The 25,058-nt window shown below is 41.6% G+C and overlaps 1 protein-coding gene and 1 pseudogene across 1 annotated transcript in view; both read right to left on the reverse strand.

Annotated features, from left to right (window-relative positions):
• MEI1 (meiotic double-stranded break formation protein 1) overlaps window positions 1–25,058 on the reverse strand; it is a 71,858-nt gene that overhangs the window by 19,517 nt on the left and 27,283 nt on the right. The window contains exons 16-21 of the mRNA XM_026479534.3: window positions 24,992–25,052; window positions 23,894–23,991; window positions 21,149–21,317; window positions 15,174–15,321; window positions 6,147–6,422; window positions 57–222 (exon numbers count right to left, since the gene is read on the reverse strand). Coding sequence (XP_026335319.2) covers window positions 57–222; window positions 6,147–6,422; window positions 15,174–15,321; window positions 21,149–21,317; window positions 23,894–23,991; window positions 24,992–25,052 — 918 coding nt within the window. The remainder of the gene's footprint in view (window positions 1–56; window positions 223–6,146; window positions 6,423–15,173; window positions 15,322–21,148; window positions 21,318–23,893; window positions 23,992–24,991; window positions 25,053–25,058) is intronic.
• Window positions 8,961–9,326, reverse strand: LOC113241719 (chromobox protein homolog 3-like; annotated as a pseudogene).

The following is a 25,058-nucleotide window of genomic DNA, read 5'->3' on the forward strand; positions in this document are numbered from 1 at the left end:
GAGATGCCAGTCCTGAGTTTCAGGTCAAAACATGCCCCTGACAGCTCCAGACTGACCTCCTGAGGGAGAGGCCCCATGTTCCACCAATAGATGCTGTAGGATCAACAGGAAGTGACCTCGGATGAGACCACCCACTTCGACATCCTCATTCTTCCTCAAAAAGGTCCTTAGGACAATTAGTACCTTGCGAGCTGTGTCCACTGGGCTGGAATAGATGAGATCCTGAGCAGGAAAAAAGGAAGCCAGAGCTCAGAGGACATCACAACTGGGGACAGGTAGACAGTGAAGAAGAGAGGGACTGGGGAAGGACCCAGGATGATGGTGTCACAAAACCTGGGTAAGGGAGCGCTCCCTTACTCGGCACCTATTATGTACTAATATGTTGAACAGGTTTATCCTAAATAGGAAGAAACAGAGACTCAGAGAGATTATGTGGTGTGCTAAAGGTCACATGAGCCAGTAAGTGGCACAGCTAAGATTTGAATCTCCTACCTTCAAGCCCAAAGCTCTTTCTACTTTCCAGGATGCCTCTCTCTGACAAATATAAGTTTTAGGGTCAAGAAGAGGTTATTTCAGGACAGGGGACCTGAATGTGCCTTAAGGCAGGAAAAGAAAGGGGGATGGAGATGTCACAGGGCAGGAAGAGGATGGGTTAGGACAGATTCGGGGCACAGGAAGGGAAGTGAGGACCAGGTCAGGCCCCTTCTCTTCCGTGGCATCTGGCTATTTCTGCCCCAAGCTGTAAAGGCCTTGGGTTCAGAAGGTAGGAAAGGACATTGTTTTTTATTTGCTTTCAGAATCATTTTAATGAGTATATGTTAAAGGCAAAGCCAGTCAGAAGCCACACCAGAGACTATCCTACTGATAGCTCCTGGCACCTACCAGCTCAAACAAGCCAATTTCTTTGGACAGGCTAACATGCTGGGTGCTATGAATCCAAGGTCACACACAGACTCCCTTTCCAGGGAGGACAGCTGACACACAGAGAGACATGGCTATAGGGCACCCAGCCAGACAACTCCAGATGTGCTGATTACTGGGTGACACGGGGCCATCTGGGCTTGGCCCTTCACAAACATCCACAGCTGCTAGAGAAACAACTATAAATCAATAGAATCACTCAGTTAGGGACTAATAATGCCAGGTACTGTGATGTGTTCAAACTGTAGCTGTATGTTTGTTGATACATTATCTGTATCTTCATCACTCTTCCAGGTAGGTGTCATCCTCATTTTTCAAATGAGGAAACAGGCAGAATAAGTAGCCTGCCTATTAAGACAGCAGTGGCACTGCAGATTCTACTCTGCGATGAGTTAATGAGAAACAGGGATGAGGTTGGCTTCATCTTTGTCACCTTATAGGGACTCAGAAAACATCTCTGGAAGGAGACGATCACAGAATAGGAGAGTCAGAGAGACTCTCAGTTCATTTACATCAACCCTTTTTCTTTGCAGGGTATGAGGCTAAAGCCCAGAGTGCTTATGATTTGCCCAAGGTCACAGGGCCCAAAGCCAAACCAATTTCTTGCTCCTGCTCCTTCACCACCACTTGGCTGCCTAACCAGAGAGCTGGTCCCTCAGAACCCTGAGTTTAATTTTAACAGTCCAAAAGGAAGAGGGGGGCGCCTGGGTGGCGCAGTCGTTAAGCGTCTGCCTTGGGCTCAGGGCGTGATCCCAGCGTTCTACGATTGAGCCCCACATCAGGCTCCTCCGGTAGGAGCCTGCTTCTTCCTCTCCCACTCCCCCTGCTTGTGTTCCCTCTCTCGCTGGCTGTCTCTCTCTGTCAAATTAATAAATAAAATCTTTAAAAAAAAAAAAAACAAAAGGAAGAGGACTACTCAGGCTTTGGTGGCTATGGTGAATGCCAGGGGGGCGGAGCGGGGGAAGGGGTGCACCCCACTGCATGAGTCAGTGGGGAAGGCGCTGGATGGAACATGGTCCACTCTGCAGTCTCTCCTGCCCAAAGCTGTCCAGAATTTTCTGGGGTTGGATCAAGCAGGGTGATGTGGCTAAGGAGGGAACAAACAGAACTTCTGTGACATCACTGTTTTTCACATTTAAACAACCTACATGAAAGACCACCCATTGATAAGAGTGGCAATTAACAGCTTTGTTTTCAGCTGTTAATTACCCATATCAAAAACAGAAATTGGTACCAACACATATTTTTAGACTCTTTTCCCCTCCTGTGGCTAGAAGCTGGGGAGAAATGGTAAGAATTGTATATATAAACAGACAGCAAAGTTGTTCCTTGTTATTCTTTTTCACCACTGATGTTTCCAGGATCTAATTTAGTGAAAAACTCATTAACTTTAGGCTCCAATCACAGTCATGACCCTTATTTGTTATATGACCTTGAGCAATTCAATAAGCTGCTCTGAGATTAACATCCTCTCGCTGATTCAGAGTCAGTCAATGATCAGTGAATGATAGCCTACTGTGTACAGGATAGCAAGAGTGTCCCTACATATACTTTCCACATATTATTCCCATATATTTATCCACATGTTAGCTTCACTTTATTTACAAGGAAACCGAAGCTCAGAAAAGTCATCATCTTCCTGGGTCTCTATGTAGCATCCAGCCCTAAGGATAGATCTTTCCTGCTGAAATCTAGGCCAGCAAAACACAAGGCTTCTTCCTCTCTGCCCAGGAAGGAGGGGAGGTGAGGTGCTTCACATTCAAAGACAAAAACTGGGTCACCACAACAAGGGGTGGGGTACCTGCTCCAGCTGACCTGAGACAGGGTCTTTCTAAGGATTTGGTCTCTTAAAATTCATTTTCTCTTTGGCTTGTTTCCTTTAAGTACTTATGTTCCTTGAAGCTAGTGGCCTAGGATAGTCTTCATCTAGGGAGGGATCTCTACCCTAGAAAGACCCAGACTGAGAAAGAAAACTTGGGGGAGGAAGATAATGAGCTCCATTTTAGATAGAAATGTCAAAGAGATGGTTAGTTATATGGGTCTGGAGCTCAGGAGAAAGGTCACAGATGGACACAGAGATTTGAGTCATCAGCATATAGCAGGAGGCAACCAAATCCATGAGAATTATTGACACAGCCCAGAAAGAAGACACTGAGTAAAAAGAGAGCCTAGGACTTGGGGCGCCTGCGTGGCACAGCGGTTAGGCGTCTGCCTTCGGCTCAGGGCGTGATCCCGGCGTTATGGGATCGAGCCCCACATCAGGCTCCTCCGCTATGAGCCTGCTTCTTCCGCTCCCACTCCCCCTGCTTGTGTTCCCTCTCTCGCTGGCTGTCTCTATCTCTGTCAAATAAATGAATAAAATCTTAAAAAAAAAAAAGAGAGAGCCTAGGACAAAACTTTGAGGAACATCAACTTTCAAGGACGGCCAGAAAGAAAACTATAAAAGAGACTGGGAGAAACACCAAGAGAAGTAAGAGAAAAATTGAGAGCTCTGGTATTGCCAAAACCAAGAGTGTGTCAATAAAAAGTGGACAATCATCAAATAATAATAGGTCATGTAAGATGAGAACCAAAAAGTCCACTGTAATTAGTCACAAGAACAGTACTGTTGATCCTGGTAAGAATGGTTTCAAGTAGCAACAGAGGCAAAAGCCAATGGGTGTAGGAATAAGTAAGAGATGACAATTTTGAGAGCAGAAAACTACTTCTAGGGGTTTGGCTATAAATAGAAGGACATGAACATGGAAAGGGTTAGGAATTTAGGGACCAGTGAGAGTCTGGGTCGCAGCAGAAGACAACCAGAGCAACCAGAAGTGAGTCTATAGGGACTTAGACTCCTCTGTCACTCCCACAGCCCAGTGTCATGATCTGAGATTTTTTCTAGCCTCACCATTCTTTGATTCTCTCCTTCTAGGGATGCTTTAGAAGTCTCTACAAGGTGACAGATGAAACAAGCATCTGTGATTTCCTCAAGGGCAAGGACCAACCATATCTGAATTATCTTTGTATTCCCAATGCTTAGTGCCTAGTAAGTACCAAATAAATGTATGATAAAAGAAAACGTGAACAACTAAACTCAAGGCTTCTAACGCCCTGCTCCTCCCCATCCTACTCCAACCTCAAATCCTGTGACAAACCCTCCATTCTCCAAAACCTCACCAGACCACTCACTGTCCCTGAATTACAGTAAGCACTTGCATGCTGCAGTGCTGACCTGGCGGGATCCTCCTGCAACACTTTCACTTGTCAAATCCTTTGCAATATATGACATATATGACACCTCTCTGCCCTCCCTGCCACCCAACCACTCCGCCTGACCTTTACTACCACACTGTTACGACAGGTATTAATGTTGTCGTGTCTGATTTCCTCCCCGGCCTGTGGGGCAGGCTCTAGGTCCAGTTCTTTCCTGTATCCCCTCTGCTCAAATAAACAGCTGTCCTGTTAGATGGAAAACACTGGATCAGGGTTGTTTTCTCTTGTTCTGAGAGTTAGCTCAGTGTACTGGGAAGAACATTACACAGGGAGCCAAAATCTGGGTTTTAATCTGAACTTTTGTGACCTATGGAAAATCTCCCTAAACCTATCTCTTCATTTGCTTAAAAAGAAAAAAAAGTACCATAAATATCTCTATCAGAAGATCTGCTTTTTTTGAGAGAGACTTCTGTCCAGAACTCTAATTCAACAGGTCAGCAAATATTTTTAAGTACCTACTCTGTGTGAGAAACTAACCCTGAACGCTTCATTGCAAAGAAAATCCAGTATCTTCACTCTGTCCATTGCTACTCTCCCTGGCACCCATCTTGCCTTCCTCCTCTATTATAGAACATCATACGCTTTATTTTTAACCCATTCCTCTCCTTTCTTCCTCCTCAAAGGAAGAATTTGAGCCAGAGCATGAATGCAGCCCCTATCAAGCCAACACGTGTGACCTCACAAGATGAGAGATCTCGGGGGTGGAAGGTGAAGATTTAAGTCTGAGGAGGGAGTGTGTGCATGCATGTGTGAATATGGACAGAAGTACATACCTAAGGAAGTGAGGTATACAACATGAAGGTGTTATTTCCACTATAATCACTCTAATAAAGCCAGTCCAATAAAAAAACACTCAACAAATTATGTTTGTTGATGATTAAGAACATTGGAGGAATCCCCACTCTTCCCTAATGGGCTGTCATTCTTTCTGGACTAGGGGAGGGCAAAGTTGGTGAGCTGGCACTGAAAGCAATGGTTTTAAACTAAATGTCTCCTGTGTTGCTGTGCTGCAGTTTGGCACCTGCCACTAGTAATCACTCATTAAATACAAAGTGTCAAATGGTGCAAATGCTTTTCTTTTCTTTTTTTTTTTTTTTTAAAGATTTTATTTATTTATTTGACAGAGAGAGACAGCCAGCGAGAGAGGGAACAGAAGCAGGGGGAGTGGGAGAGGAAGAAGCAGGCTCATAGCGGAGGAGCCTGATGTGGGGCTCGATCCCAGAATGCCGGGATCACGCCCTGAGCCGAAGGCAGACGCTCAACCGCTGTGCCACCCAGGCGCCCCAATGCTTTTCTTTTTTAAAATAACAAGAAATTACAGCATTACCTCTATAATAAAATAATGTCACTCTCATTAATTTATTTTCTAACATGATTTCTTGAGTGAATGAAAAGATGGAGCTAAAACTAGTGTATTGGAAACTGCAGACGACAGGCAGTTAGCTGACTTATCTGATACACCTGACAGGAATTATAGGAATGTCTTATTTCATTAAAAAAAAAGCACCGGAATTTCTGACAATTCTGTGTTGCACATGTAACATTATCCTGTGAGTCATGGAAAAAAAAAAAAAGCCTGGACCCTCTACAATCAGCCATCTCCATTAACTTGCCCCAAGGGTCTCCTCTGACATTAAACACTTATTAGTAGAATCTGCTTGAGAGAAGACAGGGAGGTAAGAGGAAGTGGTGACTGGGGTCAGCATTTCATAGTTCTGTCCCCTGAGCAGTACAGAGGGATGGATCTGTCAGGGACCAAACCTCCATTAGACTTAAAAAAGAGTACGGATTCATAGAAACCAGGCACCCACCAGCCAAAGTACCTCCCATTCACATGGAAACAGCAATATATCCAAAGGCAGACAGAAGCAACTGCAGTTGCCTCCCGACCTCAGTAAACCAACACCCAGAGACAGAGAGAGAGAGAGCCCACCATCTCTGAATGCAGAAATGAGCAAGTGGTCACCTACTAGCAAAATGAGCAGGATGCTGGGGCTGCTTCTGAGCATGTGGAATAGGGCTGTTATGCTGGCAGGAAGGGGAGACTGCCCAGCAGAGGGGACATCATCCAGCTCCTCATAGCTGCTCTCTTCCCAGGAGAACCAAAGTTCCAGGACACGGTGTCCAAACCTACTCATCAGCTCTGGATACAACAGGAAGAACCTAAGCAGGAGGGGATGGTGGATGTAAACCAGGTGCAGGTCTGGGACGCCCTCTAAAAATTTTCTGATGGCACTGACCACAGCCTAGAGACAAAGATAGAAAAAAAGAAAGAAAAGAAAGGGACTAAATAAATCTTGCAGAGGACCCAAGACAGCCCAACAAACATAGCCAAGACATAACTGGGAAAAATGTACGTGGCATCTCAGTACTCCAAGGCATCTTCACTGGCTCATCCCAGTGCCCTTCTGTGAGAAGAAAACTCACTGTGCTTACCTTGTAACAGTGGTTCTCAAATTAGAGTGATTTTGTTCCCCCAGGAGATTTTTGGAAATGTCTACAGACATTTTTTATTTTCTTGATTTAGGGAGTGCTACTGGCATCTAGTGGGAGAGAGCAGGGATGCCACTAAATATCCCACAATGCACAGGACAGCCTCCCACAGAAAAGAATTATGTTGTGCAAAATGTTAATCGCACCGGGGCTGAGAAACCCAGCTCTATAATGATACTTACTCCGGTGTGATATAATTATCAGAGTAGGTGTCTACCTCCCACACTAGACTTGAGCTGCTTGCGGAACACACTGCTGCAGATTCATCTGTGCACCTGGCATAGGACCTGGCACAGAGGGGGCAAAGGGCACGTGTGTTGAATCACTTATTAACCCTCAAAAACCTATCTCTTCCCATTGCACATATAGCAAAGTTTAATTCTTAATATGCTATTCTTAGAGTTTTATAGTTCATAGTTTGGGCTGTTTCATTTAGGTCTTTGATCCATTTTGAATTAATTTTGTATATACTATGAGATAAGGGTCCAACTTCATCCTTTTGCATGTGGACATCCAGTTGTTCTAGCACTATTTGTTAAAAAGACTGTTCTTTCTCCCACTGAATGTCTTGGCATCCTTATAAAAAATATGTGGGTTTATTTTGTGGACTGTCAATTCTATTCTACTGATCTAGGTGACTATCCTTATGTCAGAAACACAGCCTTAATTATTCTAGCTTTTTTAAAGGAATATAAAACTACTATTTACCAGTGTTTATAATAAAGTAAACTATATACAGTTGGATAACATTCTGGGATTGCTACAAAGTTACTGTTTTTCCTGGCTTCTGCTGAACCAGTAACCCAAATACTGAGAAGATTGAGCCTGCATGTAAGGAATGAGTTGGGGTAAAGAAACGACATGCAGGTCAAGAATTTAGATTATAGGGGTGCCTGGGTGGCAGAGCGGTTGAGCGTCTGCCTTCGGCTCAGGGTGTGATCCCAGCAATCTGGGATCGAGCCCCACATCAGGCTCTTCCGCTATGAGCCTGCTTCTTCCTCTCCCACTCCCCCTGCTTGTGTTACCTCTCTCGCTGGCTGTCTCTATCTCTGTTGAATAAATAAATAAAATTTAAAAAAAAAGAATTTAGATTATAGAAGTCTGTTCATTCATTTATTCCAGAAGATCCTAAATTGCCAACATCTCTAACCATCTGATTATGATTATGTTTCCATGAATGAAGTTTAGTCATTCCATGAATCATGACCTTTTATCCAATACAGCACAGGGATTTCAACTTCTTGAAAAGGAATGGTTCATTAGAAGGAAACTTTAAATGTCCATTTAACTAAGTTTTGCTTACCTAATTAAAACACACCGAGACTTGTCTAGTTTTCTCATTTGGGTGGGGAGGTTGTGATAAAATTTTCCTTTCAGAGGTTTTGCAAATAAACTTGCATTTCTATAACTGTAGATATGGATATAGATTCTGATATGGCTACTTTTACATTGTCCAATTTAAATTGTTTCCATTATATCTAAATTACCCAATTATTTACAAAATTTGAAAGGTTAAGGTTTCAGGAAAAATTTCAATCCAACTTTAAGTGATTTATTTCTTAGGGTGCTGAAAATGATGGCATCCCAGAAACGTGGGCTTATCCATGGTTATGAAATGCTGTTTTTGTTTTGGTAAATGTGAAAGAATGAATGGAAGGAAGGGAGGCAGGGAGGGAAGGAAACCACTTACGTATGTAATTTTATGTATACACATCAAAAAACCCAAGTAAACAAAAAAACCCAGAACGGTCCTTGGGCATATGGGAGTCAAACACAAATTCTGATTGAGTAACAACTATGAAGACTTCCCCCAACATTTAGAAAAGGTGTTCCTGAATGCAGGGGAATAATATACCATGGTCTCAAATATTCTTTTCTGATAAAGGAATCAACTACACAAAGCTTTTATTTGTTCACAGAAACCAGTGCTATTAGATGCAAAAGAACCCCAACAACTCCCCCAATACTACTTCAAAACAAACCTATCAAACTGGTTTTTCATTAGAATGTTATTTCTTCACACTAATAAATAAAAAAGCCAAGACCCATATATATACACACACACATAAATATATATATATAAACATACATAAAAAAGCAATGCGAACAATTATTGAGCTTCATCTTCTGGACAAGAATGCCAAGTTAGTCTCTCTTCATAAAAAGCAATTACAATTTGAGAGCACTTTTTATTTGCCTCTTTTGCCAGCACCAAGCCTGCCTCATCTGAATCTTTCCATTTCACGAGAACCATGAATTCTCCACTGCTGTCTGCGGCACTGATTACTCATTCAGATCAAGATCTCTGGCAAAGCCTCTTGTTATCAGCAGCATCTCTTTCCTTCTTTGATTTGCTATTATCACATTCACCGTCAGATAAAGATTTTCTTTTTGTACCATCTTTTTCTTTACAAGCTTTTTGAGAATTAAAAAATGCTTCAATTAACTCTGGACAATCTAAATTTTCTTGTTTCCCAAGTACTGTCAGCATCTAGAAATCCCTTCCACTTCAGGAAAGACTCCACCTTCCCATTCGCTACACATTGGTGCAGCACTTTTTCCGTCACAAACTTTCCAGGCTCTGCCTCTTCTACTTTTTCACTCTTTTCATTCTGTTTCTTTCTCATTTTTTGTAATGTAGTCTTACTGGAGGCCATTTTTTATTGCAGACTTGAAGAGCTATTATTCACCACCTCAGAACTGCTGGGTCCTGGGTCTCCAGAATCTCCCTTGATTACTCTAGTTTTGTACTAAGTTTGAAACAAGAAGTGTGAGTCCTTCATCAAGATAAAAAGGTTCTGCACAGCCAAGGAAACAGTCAAAAAAACTAAGAGGCAGCCCACGGAATGGGAGAATATATTTGCAAATGACACTACAGATAAAAGACTGGTATCCAAGATCTACAAAGAACTTCTCAAACTCAATACACGAGAAACAAATAAACAAATCATAAAATGGGCAGAAGATATGAACAGACACTTTTCCAATGAAGACATACAAATGGCTAACAGACACATGAAAAAATGTTCAAAATCATTAGCCATCAGGGAAATTCAAATCAAAACCACACTAAGATACCACCTTACGCCAGTTAGAATGGCAAAAATTGACAAGGCAAGAAACAACAATTGTTGGAGAGGATGTGGAGAAAGGGGATCCCTCCTACATTGTTGGTGGGAATGCAAGTTGGTACAGCCACTCTGGAAAACAGTGTGGAGGTCCCTTAAAAAGTTAAAAATTGAGTTACCCTATGATCCAGCCATTGCACTACTGGGTGTTTACCCCAAAGATACAGACGTAGTGAAGAGAAAGGCCATATGCACCCCAATGTTCATAGCAGCATTGTCCACAATAGCTAAATCGTGGAAGGAGCCGAGATGCCTTTCAACAGATGACTGGATTAAGAAGTTGTGGTCCATATATACAATGGAATATTACTCAGCTATCAAAAAGAACGATTTCTCAACATTTGCTGCAACATGGACAGCATTGGAGGAGATAATGCTAAGTGAAATAAGTCAAGCAGAGAAAGACAATTATCATATGGTTTCTCTCATCTATGGAACATAAGAACTAGGAAGATCAGTAGGAGAAGAAAGGGATAAGGAAAGGGGGGGTAATCAGAAGGGGGAATGAAGCATGAGAGACTATGGACTCTGAGAAACAAACTGAGGGCTTCAGAGGGGAGGGGTGGGGGAATGGGATAGGCTGGTGATGGGTAGTAAGGAGGGCACGTATTGCATGCTGCACTGGGTGTTATACGCAACTAATGAATCATCAAACTTTACATAAAATAAAATAAATAAAAATTAAAAATTAAAAAAAAAAAGAAGTGTGAGTCCTCCATCTTTATTCTTCTTTTTCAAGATTGTTTGGTTATTTTGGGTCCCTTGCATTTACATATGAATTTGAGGGAGGGAGGGAGGGAGGGAGTGAGGGAGGGAGGGAGGGAGGGAGGAAGGAAGGAAGGAAGGAGGAAAGGGCAACTGGGATTTTGATTGGGATTGTATTGAATCTACAGATCAATTTGGGGAGTATTGCCATTTGAACACTATTAAGTCTTTTCCCCCCAGTTTTATTGAGATATAGTTGCTCTATAATGTTGTGTAAGTTTAACGTATATGATGTAATGATTTGATAAATGTATATATTGTAAAATGATCACAAGTTTAGATAACATCCATCACCTCACACAATTACAAAGTTTTTCCTTGTGATTGGAACTTTTAAGCTCTACTTTCCCAGCAATTTCCAAATATGCAGAACAGAATCATCAGCTATAGTCAATATGCTGTACGTTGTATCCCAGAACTTTTTTTTTATCTTCTAACTGGCTATTAAGTCTTCTGATTCATGAACACAGGATGTCTTTCTATTTACTTAGGTCTTCTTTAATTTCAATGATGTTTTATAATGTTCAGTGATCAGAAGTATATTTCTTTTGTTAAATTTATTCCAATGTATTTTACTTCTTGATGCTATTATAAATGGAACTGTTTTCTTAATTTCATTTTTGAGCGTGCTGTTAAAAGACTTAAGTCTACCTTTTGAGCTTCTCTCCACTCTGTCTCTTAAATGACTTAGCTAAGGCACACTACACTAGACTTTCTTCCTTGAAGGGATAGACTGGGAAACTGCCCATTTCTGTATCTTAATTCTCTTCTCAGTGAAGCCTCTCCTGATGCCATCATCAGATATGATCTATTTCTCTGTGTGTTTTCATACCTCTTGACCAGTCCTTCAGCTCCAGGAGAGCTCTCATTGCTGTTACTGCCTGTAGAGGATCTTTTTGTCTCTCCTGCCAAACTGGTGTTCCCTGAGAGCAGGGAACATGTTTGATTCACCCCAACTCTGACAGGAGCCCAGATGGCACCTGACACATGTCAAGTGGTCAATCCACTTTGGGGTGTTATTATTTAATGGGTATGGAGTTTCAGTTTTACAAGATGAAAACAGTTCTGGACATGATTGGTGGTGGTAGTTGCCCAATACTGATGTACTTAATGCCACTGAACTGTACACCAAAAATGGTTGAGATGATAAATCTTGTTTGTGTATTTTACCATAATAAAAAATCCTGAATGAATAATACATAAAAACAGAAACAGAATTGAGATAAAAATCAAGTTGTGATTATATATTACCATTTATATATTTATATATATAATTTTAAAAAATGCAAAACAATGTTATTTATCATTTATGGATTCAGACCCTAGAGGGAAAGCCTGGAGCTCCATGGGCTCCTTCTAAGTTTCCACACCACCACTGGTAGATATGGAGAGAGGCCCCCTAAATCCAATCTTACCACCATTATTAGTCTTGAAGCCATCAGGACTATTCCTATTGTGTTCTTTTCTCCTGTTTACATTAGTCACCTCAGGAAGCCCAGAACTTTCAGATCATCCCATATGGCTTAAAACATGCCCTTTTCTGTTCCTGTCGCCCACTCATTCCCAGTTCCCAAACCCTTCCACAGTGCCGTCTAGAACTCATTCACAGTTATCAGCAAATTCCTTGTCCTGTACCCCTTCTTTTTTTTTTTTTTTAAGATTTTATTTATTTATTTGACAGAGAGAGAGACAGCCAGTGAGAGAGGGAACACAAGCAGGGGGAGTGGGAGAGGAAGAAGCAGGCTCCCAGCGGAGAAGCCTGATGTGGGGCTCGATCCCAGGACTCTGGGATCACACCCTGAGCGGAAGGCAGACGCTTAACGATTGAGCCACCCAGGCGTCCCCTGTGCCCCTTCTTTGAATATTCCCTTCACCTTGTTGCTTTGATCCTCTTCCAAAAACCTGTTTTGCTTAAAATCTCTCAAGTTGAGGCAATTTTTGCTCCTACCTCCCTAGTTCCCAAAACATGGCCTCTAAGTTCTCTTTCTTCCTTCTGATCTCCTCCACTTGCCTCAGCCAGTCATGCCCACAGTCATGAACCTAGGCTTTATCATTACCAAGAACAGCACGCTCCTCAATAATCCCAATTCAAGCATCCCACGTTACTACCCCCCCCCCATCTTTCCAGCTCACTCCCTCTAGTAATTCAATACAACAATTCTTTGGCCCCCATCAGAACCAAAATCTTTGGAAACATCCTTTTATTCTCTCTTATTCTTACACCTCACCCTGATCCATCAAGATTCTATCGGCTCCATTTCAAAATATATCCAGAAGTTAATGCTCTTCACCACTTCCTCTACTACCTCTTGCCCGCATTACTGTTGTAACCTCCGAACTCGTTTCTGCATTTCCACCTCGTACCCTTTTGGTCTCTTGTCCTAGAAGCCAGAGTCATCTTTTTTAAATTCAGCCATGAATCAAACTATGGGACTATAAGAGATCAAGAAAGAAATAAATTTAAAGAGAAAAGAAAAGCATCAAAGACTGAGCCCTGGGGCACTACAACACTTAGAGGTCAGCGAGATAAGAGAAAATCGGCAAAAGACACTGAGACAGAACTGCCAGAGACATAGGAGAAAAATCAGGAACACATAGCATTCTAGATGCCAAATAAAGGCAATGTTTCAAAGAAAAGAGATGCTGTTGATAGGTCAAGTAAGATAATGACAAATATCGATTACTGGCTTTAGTCATGTGTCTGTTACTGATAAGTGCATTTTCAGAGATGTGGTAATGTTGAAAGCCTAACTGCGGTAGCTTCAAAAGCAAATGGGAAAGCAGGAAGTGTATACAAACTTAAAGCATCTTGGCATAGTAGAAAACCCAAACTCTGCCAAAGACTACTAGGGTTGTGTCCAAAGGACTCAGGAGCTACCCTGAATAGGCTCCCACTGACCAAAGATAGGACAATTGGAGCTTCAAAAGGGTAATAACTACATTGGATTGAAACACATCAACTATTTTCAAATCCATGAATTCATAATGACACTAAAAAAATCTCTTTGGTTCCTTTTGAGGAATGCTAGAAAACCAACTCATTTCTTGTAAAAACTGTAATTAAAAGGAAAGAATCAAACATTCAACCTATGCTTCTTATATCATCTATTCAGAGTAACTGAATAGTTGATGAAGGGAAAAAAGTTTCCTTTTATGCAAGTATCCCAGTTAATAAACAAAGACTGAATGACAGAATTAGGGTGTTATTATTTTGCAACCCCTAATGAATTAATAGTGGGAAATGATCACCAATGGTTTCAAGTATCACCAAAAAAGAGACAATGGGGGGCGCCTGGGTGGCTCAGTCATTAAGCATCTGCCTTTGGCTCAGGGCACGATCCCAGCGTTCTGGGATTGAGCCCCACGTCAGGCTCCTCCGCTGGGAGCCTGCTTCTTCCTCTCCCACTCCCCCTGCTTGTGTTCCCTCTCTCGCTGGCTGTCTCTCTCTGTGTCAAATAAATAAATAAAATCTTAAAAAAATAGAGAGAGAGGGGCGCCTGGGTGGCACAGTGGTTAAGCGTCTGCCTTTGGCTCAGGGCGTGATCCCGGCGTTACGGGATCGAGCCCCACATCAGGCTCCTCTGCTGGGAGCCTGCTTCTTCCTCTCCCACTCCCCCTGCTTGTGTTCCCTCTCTCACTCGCTGTCTCTATCTCGGTCAAATAAATAAATAAAATCTTTAAAAAAAAGAGAGAGAGAGAGAGAGAATGGATATTGTATATCCAGGTATCTCACTTGAAAACTCAAACACTTCAACTACAACTTTCTGCTTCCGTTCAAATTAAACCAGGTCTGCTTATATCATGTTTGCCCCAACAGTAATCAAAAAGATGGGGTGCCTAGCTGGTTCAGTTGGAGGAGTGTGTGGCTCTTGATCTCGGGGTTATGTTTGAGCCCCATGTTGGGTGTAGAGATTGCTTAAATAAATTTTTAAAAAGCTTTAAAAAAAAGGAAGCAAAAATTATTAGTCAGTGAAGAAAGAGTATCCTTAGGTTGAGGCTGAACTGTCCATATCGAAAGAATAGAAGCAATCTTCAATGAAAGAGGCTAGAGATTAAGTGATGAATCAGGTAAGTCCTTGATCTATAAGAATTTATAAAGAATCTAGAAAGAGAAAACTTGTATACACACAATCACTGTCAAAGCGATCCAAGATCAGCCTGACTGACAATGTTCTGGGTCCCAGAAACCCACTTTTGTTAGATAAACTGTTAACAAAAGGATATACCTCACACTTCTCTCCTCAAACTAGAGGTGGTACTAAGAAAAGAGCCTTGGGAGTTGGTCAAGTCTAAATTGGAGTCCTGGCTCCCCCATCAGTTGATTGTGTGACCTATAAAAAGTTACTTTAACCCAAGTCTTTTTTTTTTCTTATCTGTAAAAAATGGAAATAATAATCTTTACCTCTCAGGACTGTCCAGAGAATTCACTAAATCTGAATGTGTCAGCCCCCTCCCCCTCCCCATTCCACCAAGACTCTCCCTCTCTTCCTCTCTATCTATCTCTCTCTGCCACCTACCTTCTCTCTATATATATCACCATGGTCTCTCAAGGAGCCATGATGAAAAGGGGTGCAGCAGGAGGAGGAAGAGCTCCAGGCATTTTGGTCATACCTCATCTAATGCACCATCTTTGTCCTGGCAGATTGCAAGCAGATAGATGGAGGCTCTGAAGATCACCAGTGGAGGGCGCTCACCCTGGTCCTGTAGAGACAGGAGGAAGCTTTGCACAGCCACGAACAATTCTGCTTCTGAGACAAACCTGTCGACCAAGGAGACTCTGAGTGAAAAAGACAGAAATGGCTATCCTGCCTTGCCACGTTCTGTCTTGCCACATCCTCCCTCTTCCTTCTGTCTTTCGGCCCCAGCATGTCCATGGCCTAATGACACCCCGCACAAAGAGCATGCTACATATACTTACAAGACACTGTCATACATGCATAACACAAGGTTCTACGCTTTGTACAAGTCCCTGTTAGGGGCCAGAGACTCCTCACTCACAATTAGGAGGTGAAGCGTCTGCCGACTAGACTAGCACTATTAAAAAGAAGGATGCTACTTCTGGGGTTTCGGAGTCCCTCTTTTGGCCACCAGTCCACTCCTCTTTATCATTGGTGTGTTCAGTGGGCTACTTTCTGGGGAAGGGATTTGTCTATGCTTGTACATGCAAGGGCAATAGGGGTGAGAAGGAGACTGATTTTTTTGATAAAATACAAAAGGCATATACCCTATTATACATTTTGAATTTTCTACCATGAGTATCTCTCACCTATCAGATTAAGTTCCTAAAAAAAGTAAACATTTTAAAATGGGTAATACTAAATACAAATAATGTCCTAGAACAGAAAAGAGACAGTAGAGGAAAAACTAGTGAAATTCAACAAGAATGCCAAGACCATTCAATGGGGGAAAGAACAAGCTTTTCAAACAAATGGTCCTGGCAAAACTGGATATGCAAAAGAATGACATTGTTCCCTCACTTAACATGATATAAAAGAATATTCCCCAAATGGGTCCAGACCTAAAACTATAAAACTTTTAGAAGAAAACATAAAACAAAAGCTTCACAACATCAGATTTGGCAGTGGTTTTTTTGGATATGACAGGAAAGGCACAGATAACAACCACAGAAAACAGATGGTTTTTAATTTCTGTGCATCAAAAGATACTGTCAACAGAGTAAAAAGGCAACCCACAGAATGGGAAAAAATATTTGCAAATCATGTATCTAATAAGGGATTAATATTCAGAGTAAATAGAGAATTCCTAAATCTCAATAACAACAAAACTTGCTGATTCAAAAATGGGCAAAGGACTTGAATAGACATTTCTCCACAGAAGACATACAAATGTCCAATAAGCACATGGAAAGATACTCAACATCAGTAATCATTAGGGAAATACAAGTTAAAACTATAAGAAAATAACCTCACATTCATTAGGATGGCCACTGTCAAAAAGTAGAAGATAACTAGCGTTGGCGAGGATGTGGAGAAATCGGAACCCTTGTGCACCATTGGCGGGAATGTAAAATAGTACAGCTGTTGTGAAAAAGAGCATGGCATTTCCTCAAAAAATTAAAAATAGAACTATCAGATGTTCCAACAATCTGTGTATATACCCAGAAGAATTGAAACCAGGGTCTCAAAGAGATATTTGTACACCCACATTCACAGCAGCATTATTCACAACACCAAAAGGTGGAAGCAACTCAAGCGTCCATCGATGGACAAATCTATAAGCAAAATGTGGTGTATACATACAATGGAGCATTATTCAGCATAAAAAAGGAAGGAAATTCTGACATGCTACAGGACGGATGAATCTTGACAACACTGTGTTAAGTGAAATAAGCCAGTCACTTATAGGATTCTACTTACAGGAAGTACTTAGAGTCGTCAAAATCATTGGGACAGAAAGTAGAATAGTGGTTGCCAGGGGCTGGGAGGGGGAAATGGAGAGTTATTCAACAGGTACAGAATTTTACTTCTGCAAGATGAAAAGCATTCTGGAGATGAATGGTGGTGATGGTAGCACAACAATATTAATGTACTTAGTACCCTGAACAGTACACTAAAAATGGATAAGATGTAAATGTTATGTTTGTGTATTTTACCATAATAAAAAATGGAAAAAATATCAATGTACCAAGTGTCCTAGTTTGATAAATGTACCATAGTTATGTTAACATTAGGAGAAAATTAGTGAAGAATTCTCTGTATTCTTTGCAACTTTCCTATAAATCTATAATTACTCTGAAGTAAAATGTTTATTTAAGAGATAAAAATAAAATGGATAGGTACAATTTATACATTACACAGCTACTAAAAGTATGAGGTAGACCTATTTATACATGTACTAACATGAAAAGACCTCCAAGATATATTGTTAGGTTAAAGGACAAATTGAAGACTTTGTATAATATCCCATTCTGTATACTGGAAAAAAGAAGCATATGTGTGTTTGTTGATGCACAGACAAGTTCACACAGGACACCTAACAGTAGTTAATGCTGGCAGGTGTATGGAAATGTATTTTATTTTAACTTTATACCCAACTATTTTACTTGCATATTTACATGACTTGAAAAAAAACATTCAAAGAATCACATGGGCAGTAATCAAAGCAGTAAGGTATTGGCATAAAAACAGACACATAGACCAATGGAATAGAACAGAGAGCCTAGAAATAATGCCATGCATATATAGTCAATTAATTTACAACAAAGGAGCCAAGAATTACAATGGGGAAAACATAGTCACTTCAATAAGTGGTGTTGGGAAAATTGCACAGCCACATGCAAAAAAAAAAAAAAAAAAAGTGGACCACTATCTTACACCATACACAAAAATTGACTCAACATGGATTAAAGACATGAATTAAGACCTGAAACGATAAAACTTCTAGAAGAAAACATAGGCAGTAAGCTACCTGACATTGGTCTCGGGGATGATTATTTTAGATCTTATACTGAAACCAAAAATAAACAAATGGGACTATTTCAAACTAAAAAGCTTCTTCAAAGCAAAGGAAACCATCAACAAAATGAAAAGGCAACATACCGAATGGGAGAAAAATCTTTGCAAATCATATATCTGATAAAAAGTTAATACCCAAATATAAAAAGAACTCATACAACTCAATAGCAAAAAAAAATTTTTTTAAATAAGTCTAATTTAAAAATGGGCAGAGGGGGTGCCTGGGTGGCTCAGTTGGTTAAGTATTTGCCTTTGGCTCAGGTCATGATCCCAGAGTCCTGGGACCAAGCCCCACGTCAGGCTCCCTGCTTGGTGGGGAGCCTGCTTTTCCCTCTGCCTGCTATTCCCCTTGCTTGTACTCTCTCTCTCTCTCTCTCTGTCAAATAAATAAATAAAATCTTAAAAAATAAAAAATAATAAAAATGGGCAGAGGATCTGAATAGACATTTTTCCAAAGAAAACAGGCAGATGACCAACAGGTACATGAAAAGATGTTCAACATCACCTATCAGCAAGGAAATGTAAATCTAAACCACAATGAGGTATCACCTCACACCTGTTAAATGGTGATTATCAAAAAGACAAGAAAAAACAAGTGTTGGCAAGGATGTGGAGAAAAGGGAACACATGAGCACTGTTGGTGGGAATGTAAATTGGTGCACCCACTATGGAAAAGAGAATGGAGTTTCCTCAAAAAATTAAAAACAGAACTACCTTATGATCCAGAAATTCTACTTCTGAGTATTTATCTGAACTCAAAAAGATATGTACACCCCCATGTTCACTGCAGCACTATTTACTACGGCCAGTAGAGCATGGAAAAAACCTAAGTGTCCATTAGTGGATGAAGAGATAAAGAAAATGTGGTATGTACATACACACAATGGAATATTACTCCACCATAAAAAAGGGGAATCCTGCCATTTGTAACAACATGGATTGACCTTAGGGCATTAGGCTAAGAGAAATAAGTCAGATAAAGAAAGAAAAATACTTTATGATCTTTCTTATATGTGGAATCTTATAAAAACAAAACAAAAAACTGAACTCATAGATAAAAATAACAGATTGGTGGCTGCCAGAGGTGGGAGTTGGGAGTGGGCAAAATGGGTGAAGGGGGTAAAAAAGTACAAACTTCCTGTTTTAAAATAAACAGACCTGGGGGATGTAATGTACAGCATGGTGACTCCAGTTGATAATACTGTACTGTACATTTGAAAATTGCTAAGATAACAAATCGTAAAAGTTCTTAACACCAGAAAAAAATTTGCAACTATATGTGGTAATGGATGTTAACTAAACTGATTGTGATGATTATTTTGGAATATATACAAATATCGAATCATTATGTTGTATACTTGAAATTAATATGTCATATGTCAATTATATCTCAATTTTAAAAAAGAATCACATGGGTCAAGTGATTTTCAGTGAGGGTGCCAAGACAATTCAGTGTGGGGAAGAACAGCCTTTTTAACATGTGATGCTGGAACATCTACATAAGCCACATACAAAAAATGAAGTACTGATACATGCTACAGATATTGTGCTAACTGGATGAGTCTCAAAAACATTATGCTAAGTGGAAGCCAGACACAAAAGGTCATTGTATATCCATCTATAGGAAATATTCAGAGTAGGTAAATCCATTGAGACAGAACACAGACTGTTGGTGCCAGGAGAAGGAACAGGGAGTGAATGCTTGGTGGGTACGAGGTTTTATTCTGGAGTGATGGAAATGTTTTGGAACTACAGAGGTGGTGTTTGCACAACACTGTGAATATATTAAATGCCACTGAACTGTTAACTTTAAAATGGTTAATTTTATGTTATGTGAGTTTACCTCAATAATTTTTTTTTAAGCTTAAGGAATAACAGTCCTTTCATTTTGAAATTTAAATAAATTGTACAGTAATTTGTTTTTTTTAAAGAGACAGGGGAGGAGCAGAGGGAGAGGGAGAGAGAGAATCTTAAGCAGGCTCCACACCCAGCACAGAGCCTAGTGCAGAGCTAGATCTCAGGACCCCGAGATCAGGATCTGAGCTGAAACAAGTCAAATGCTTAACGGACTGCGCCACCCAGGTGCCCCCTAAATTGTATAGTAATTTATTTTTTTGCATGAAATAGAAATAGAAATATTGTTCATTTTTATTGCTGTATAGTATTACATTATAAGTCACAATTTATTTATTCATTCTACTGTTGGACATTTGGCTTGTTTCCAGTTTTTTTTAATAATAATTTTTATTATGTTAGTCACCATACAGTACATCCCTAGTTTTTGATGTAAAGTTCCATGATTCATTTTCAAAAAATATTTTACTTATTTGAGAGAAAGAGATAGCCAGAGAGGGCTAGTACAACTTGCAGGGAGGGGAGGGGCAGGGGGAGAGGGGAGGGGGGAGGGGGAGAGGGGAGATGGGAGGGGGGCAGAGAGAGAGGAAGGGCAGAGGCAGAGGGAGAAGCAGGTTCCCCACTGATCAGGGAACCTTCCCCAGGGCTCAGGGCTCAATCCCAAGACCCTGGGATCATGACCTGAGCCAAAGGCAGACACTTAACCAACTGAGCCACCCAGGCGCCCCTGTATAGTAATTTTTTTTTTTTTTAAGATTTTATTTATTTATTTGACAGAGATAGAGACAGCCAGCGAGAGAGGGAACACAAGCATGGGGAGCGGGAGAGGAAGAAGCAGGCTCATAGTAGAGGAGCCTGACGTGGGGCTCGATCCCGTAACGCCGGGATCACGCCCTGAGCCGAAGGCAGACGCTTAACCGCTGTGCCACCCAGGCGCCCCCCCCGTATAGTAATTCTTAAAACCAAAGTAAACCACTAAAATTTTTTTTTTATGCACAAACAATACTTTTTAAGGATATTTTAAGTCTCATTAGCATTCTAGGCCTCTGCTCTCAACACTGTGACTACCCATCTGCCTTAACCCTCCTCCAATATGTGAGCCCCTCAGGAATACAACCCATTTCTCACTTATCTCTGTGTCCCCAGTGCCCAGCACCAGGCTTGGAGCAGATGCCTCTGTGACTATTTATGGAACTTAATCGGGCTACAGATGTGGGTCCCAGGATACAATGCCAGCCACTGGCATTGAACACTGACCTATCCTCGTAGATGTAGGCCAGGTAGAAGAGGAGCAGGATGCAGTACTGTCTCTGGCGAGCAGTTCCCTCCACATACTGGCGATCTGACAGGAAGGCAAGGCTTTCGGGGCTCCTGCTGCTTATCTGGGGCAGCCCATGCTGCAGGAATGCAGACACTGCAGAGAGTTCTAGGGAGGAAACAAGCAGGAGAACGCCACACAGAGAACACAGGAAACCAGGTAATTAGCACATGAGTACCTACTACATGAAGAGTACTGCACAGGATAGCAGGGTACATGCAGGATAAAAGGAAATCAGAGCTTCCTATTCCTTTATACAGCTTTCAGCCGGCCAAGAGGGACTAAACGTAACATGTGGAAGAACATGGATACAATCCTTCATTCATTCATTGACAAACGTTCATTGAGTGGCTACTCTAGGCCAGGCTGTGACACACAGGCCCTAGCTCCAGGAGCTTGTGGCTGAGAAAAGACAGATAATGAGACAGTTACAGGACATGCAATCAAGTACTCTGTTCAAGTGTGGAAGAGGGTGTGACTCATACCACTGAGGACAAGCTCAAAAAGGAGGGAACTGTGGAAGGTAAGCAGAAAACAGGCAGAAAAGTGAGGGCAGAGAATCCTAGGCACAGGAAGCAAGGTGTTCAGAGGCCCAGAGGCATAAGAGGACATGTTTAGGGTGCGGCAAGGAATTCAGTCTGACCGAACCTGCCATGAATAGATGTGGAGTGTCAGGAGTTGCAAAACTATGTGATGTAATTTGTAGTTTGAATGCTGAGTAAAGAATTTGGATTTCATCCTGAGAACATAGTTCCTATGAAACCTCTGTTTCAGAAAAGAAAGGGTATTTTAATACCAAAAGTGTATGAAAAGATTTCAGAGCTTAAACTTTGAATAAAGTCAACTTTATAGAAAATTCACTATATTACCCTTATTTTCCACATTTCACCATGGATCAGAGGAACCTTCATCACTGTCTGACAGTACCCCACAAACTGATGTTTGGGGACTACAGCTGAAAGCTAGGGTGTTAGGATGATAAGACTTGGTTTTCGGATAGATCTTTCCAGCAGTGGATGGAGAGACTGGTTGGAAGATGAGAAACTGAAAGCAGGGGGCCAAGTTAGAGGTCAAGTGAAGAGTCTGTCCTGCCAGTGCAGTGGACTTAGGGCCAAGTATTGAGGGTGAGGATGGAGAATGTGCACAGCAATTTGATAGCAGAGCCAGATCACATCTCCTAATCCTAAGTTTAGTGATTTTTCCACCAAAGCACACTATGACCATTATCGTAAAAATGAAACTAATATCCTTGAGTTTCATACATCCACCCGCCCTTTCTCCTGATATATAAAAGAAAGAAGCAGTCTGCATGTAAGTAAGGTCTGCTGTTCTTCCTGGTGCTCTGAGATTTGACAAGGCCTCAGGGTCTAAAAAGGCAGGTATGTGGGGCTCCTCCTATTCCCAAAAAAGAGGGTGCTGTCAGCAGCAGCGGGGCTAGCACAGTGAGCACAAAAGGTGCTGTGCAGCTGCTGCCACCATGACCTTAGGCACCAACCATGGCAGAAGTAGTTGTGCTAATCTCTCTGCAGGCCAGACCGCACCTCAACAATCAGAGAGCAGGACACCAGGCAGAGAGGAGTGGCTGCTATAGTGAGAAAACTAGGAGCCAAGCCACATTGGAAGGAATGAAAATGTTCACCTGGGCTTCTGTCTCCGTCAGCACAGTGTTGGAGAAAAAAGAAAAGAAGTGAGGTTTAGGAAGTGGGGGGACATGACACATCTTCATAAATGTAAAAAGAGGAAACATGCCCAGCACCACAAAGAAGGTAATATATTTGCTGAATGAATGAATAAAACAATGATTAAATTGTTTTATGTTATACCAAAAAGAGGTCTAGGATAGAGGAACTCCATGGGGCAGAGAACATGTCGTAATTATCACCATATCCACAGCAGCACTGAGGCCTCCCTGGCATGTAGCAGAAGCTCAATGACTATTCAACAGAGGGAAAAACTTCAGCTCTCAGCCCTCCATCTACTGTTCTCGCTGCCTACACTCTACATGTGCCTCCTTTATCTTACTCAGCCCTCTGCTAACACACCACCTACTCACAGAGGCCTTCCCTGACCCCCTATCCAACATGCATCTTCTCCCTCCAACATTCTCTATCCCTTTTCCCAGTTTTATTGTTTTCATAGCAACTATTCATTTCTGACATTGTATCTATGTGTTTATTGTCTACCTCTCTCATTCCATGAGGACAGGACTTTGGAACTCTATCACTGGAAAGAGGCACCTGAAAAGAGGCTGGCACACAGCTGATGCTCAAGAAATATTTCTTAAATGAAGAAACAAAGAAATGGAACGGGCCATTCCAAGTATTTTGAGCAGAAGTCTCTGGAGGTAACAAGCTGAGCGCAAAACGCCTAGCATAAGGGACGTTATAGAGGAGATGGCCAGCGTGAGGAACTGGGCTTGATAAGCTTTGGAGTCTTTCTCAACCCTTAGAGTCTAAGGGTCCAGGAACCTTGGATTCTATTGTTCTCTGATTCTATTATCTCATCTCCCTAGGTGTTAGCCCCAATCCCACCATTCCATGACTCCATGGTTCCTCTGGGCAGCTTCTACCAAAGAGGTAATAATTATTGTGATATTAACTCACTACCCAGGCAATCAACAAAGGCATCCAGACTGTAAAAACATCACTACGGACTTGATGAGTGGTCAAGCTGCAGCATCTTACCTTCTTGGGAAGGTGGTCCTGTCTTCTCTGGAGCTGAGAGGAGGTTGAGGGTCATGTAGTAGAGGAAACTGGAACACACCTGATTTAGGGCTGAGTGACTTAGAGGGGAGAGAGGAAGAGAGAGGACATTGCGACTTTGGCTGGGACAGCATTACCCCTGCCATATACTGGGACACCACTGTCTTGTGCCAGAGCCTAATGAAATTCTAACCATGGCCCTGGAAGAAGAGTTCTGGAGATAGCTGTGAATAATTAACATGGAACCTGCTGCCACAGCTATAACTTAGGCACATACACACTCACTAAGATTTAAAACTGAAAAAATAAATCAAGGAGGGCTACCGAACTTCAACTTAACAAAACATACAAACAAAAACAAGTGCTCCTAGGCCAGGAAAAGGCTTGGGAGTACTAAGGGGAAAAAAGGAAGCTATTGAACCCAAGACAGGTAATCAAGGAGAACTACAAACATCCACAATTGTGACTTTGAATCCAGACGGATCCCTGTATTTGTATCCCCTCCTGAAGGTTGGGTGTGCTCAGATATATGCAAGGAGACCTAGCTACTACATTGTGGTCACCGTGCAGGCTGTAGCAGTAACAAATGGGATCTGCCAAGTAAGTGCAGAGACAGGTGGCAAATCAGAAATGGGAAGGAAGAGAAGGCTACTCTAGAAACATAACAAGACAGAGACTCAAGTCTACTTTGAACAAGAGATTTTCTCCTCTGGAAATGCTGGGCTGACAGCAACTAGAACATGACTCTTTCTCTGTGGACATTTCTTTCATTACCCTCTCAGGGCTTCCATTTCCCCATTTGAAAATGAGGGGTTAGACAAATGATCACCAAGAGCCTTTCCAGTTTTGACATAACAGGTGCCCATCCAAGTATGACATGAAATGAATGTTTCAGCAGAATCAGATTAAATAAAAGCTACAGAAGCACGCCCAGTTCATACCACCAGCTGCTGAGCAATTCTGACACTGTGTCAATTCCCTCATGGTCCTATGACTAAACCATACCAGTCAGAAATTTCCACTTGTCCAGTCAAGGACACTGGCCCCTTGGCCACTAATTTTGCCTGAGACCATACATACCTCAGGCTGCCGCAGAATCTGGCCTTCAGTTCCAGGGTTAGTCGTATGAAAGATGAGGAAGCTTGGG

The sequence above is a fragment of the Ursus arctos genome, unplaced genomic scaffold (assembly GCF_023065955.2).
Source record: "Ursus arctos isolate Adak ecotype North America unplaced genomic scaffold, UrsArc2.0 scaffold_21, whole genome shotgun sequence".
In the NCBI taxonomy this organism is placed as follows: Eukaryota; Metazoa; Chordata; class Mammalia; order Carnivora; family Ursidae; genus Ursus; species Ursus arctos.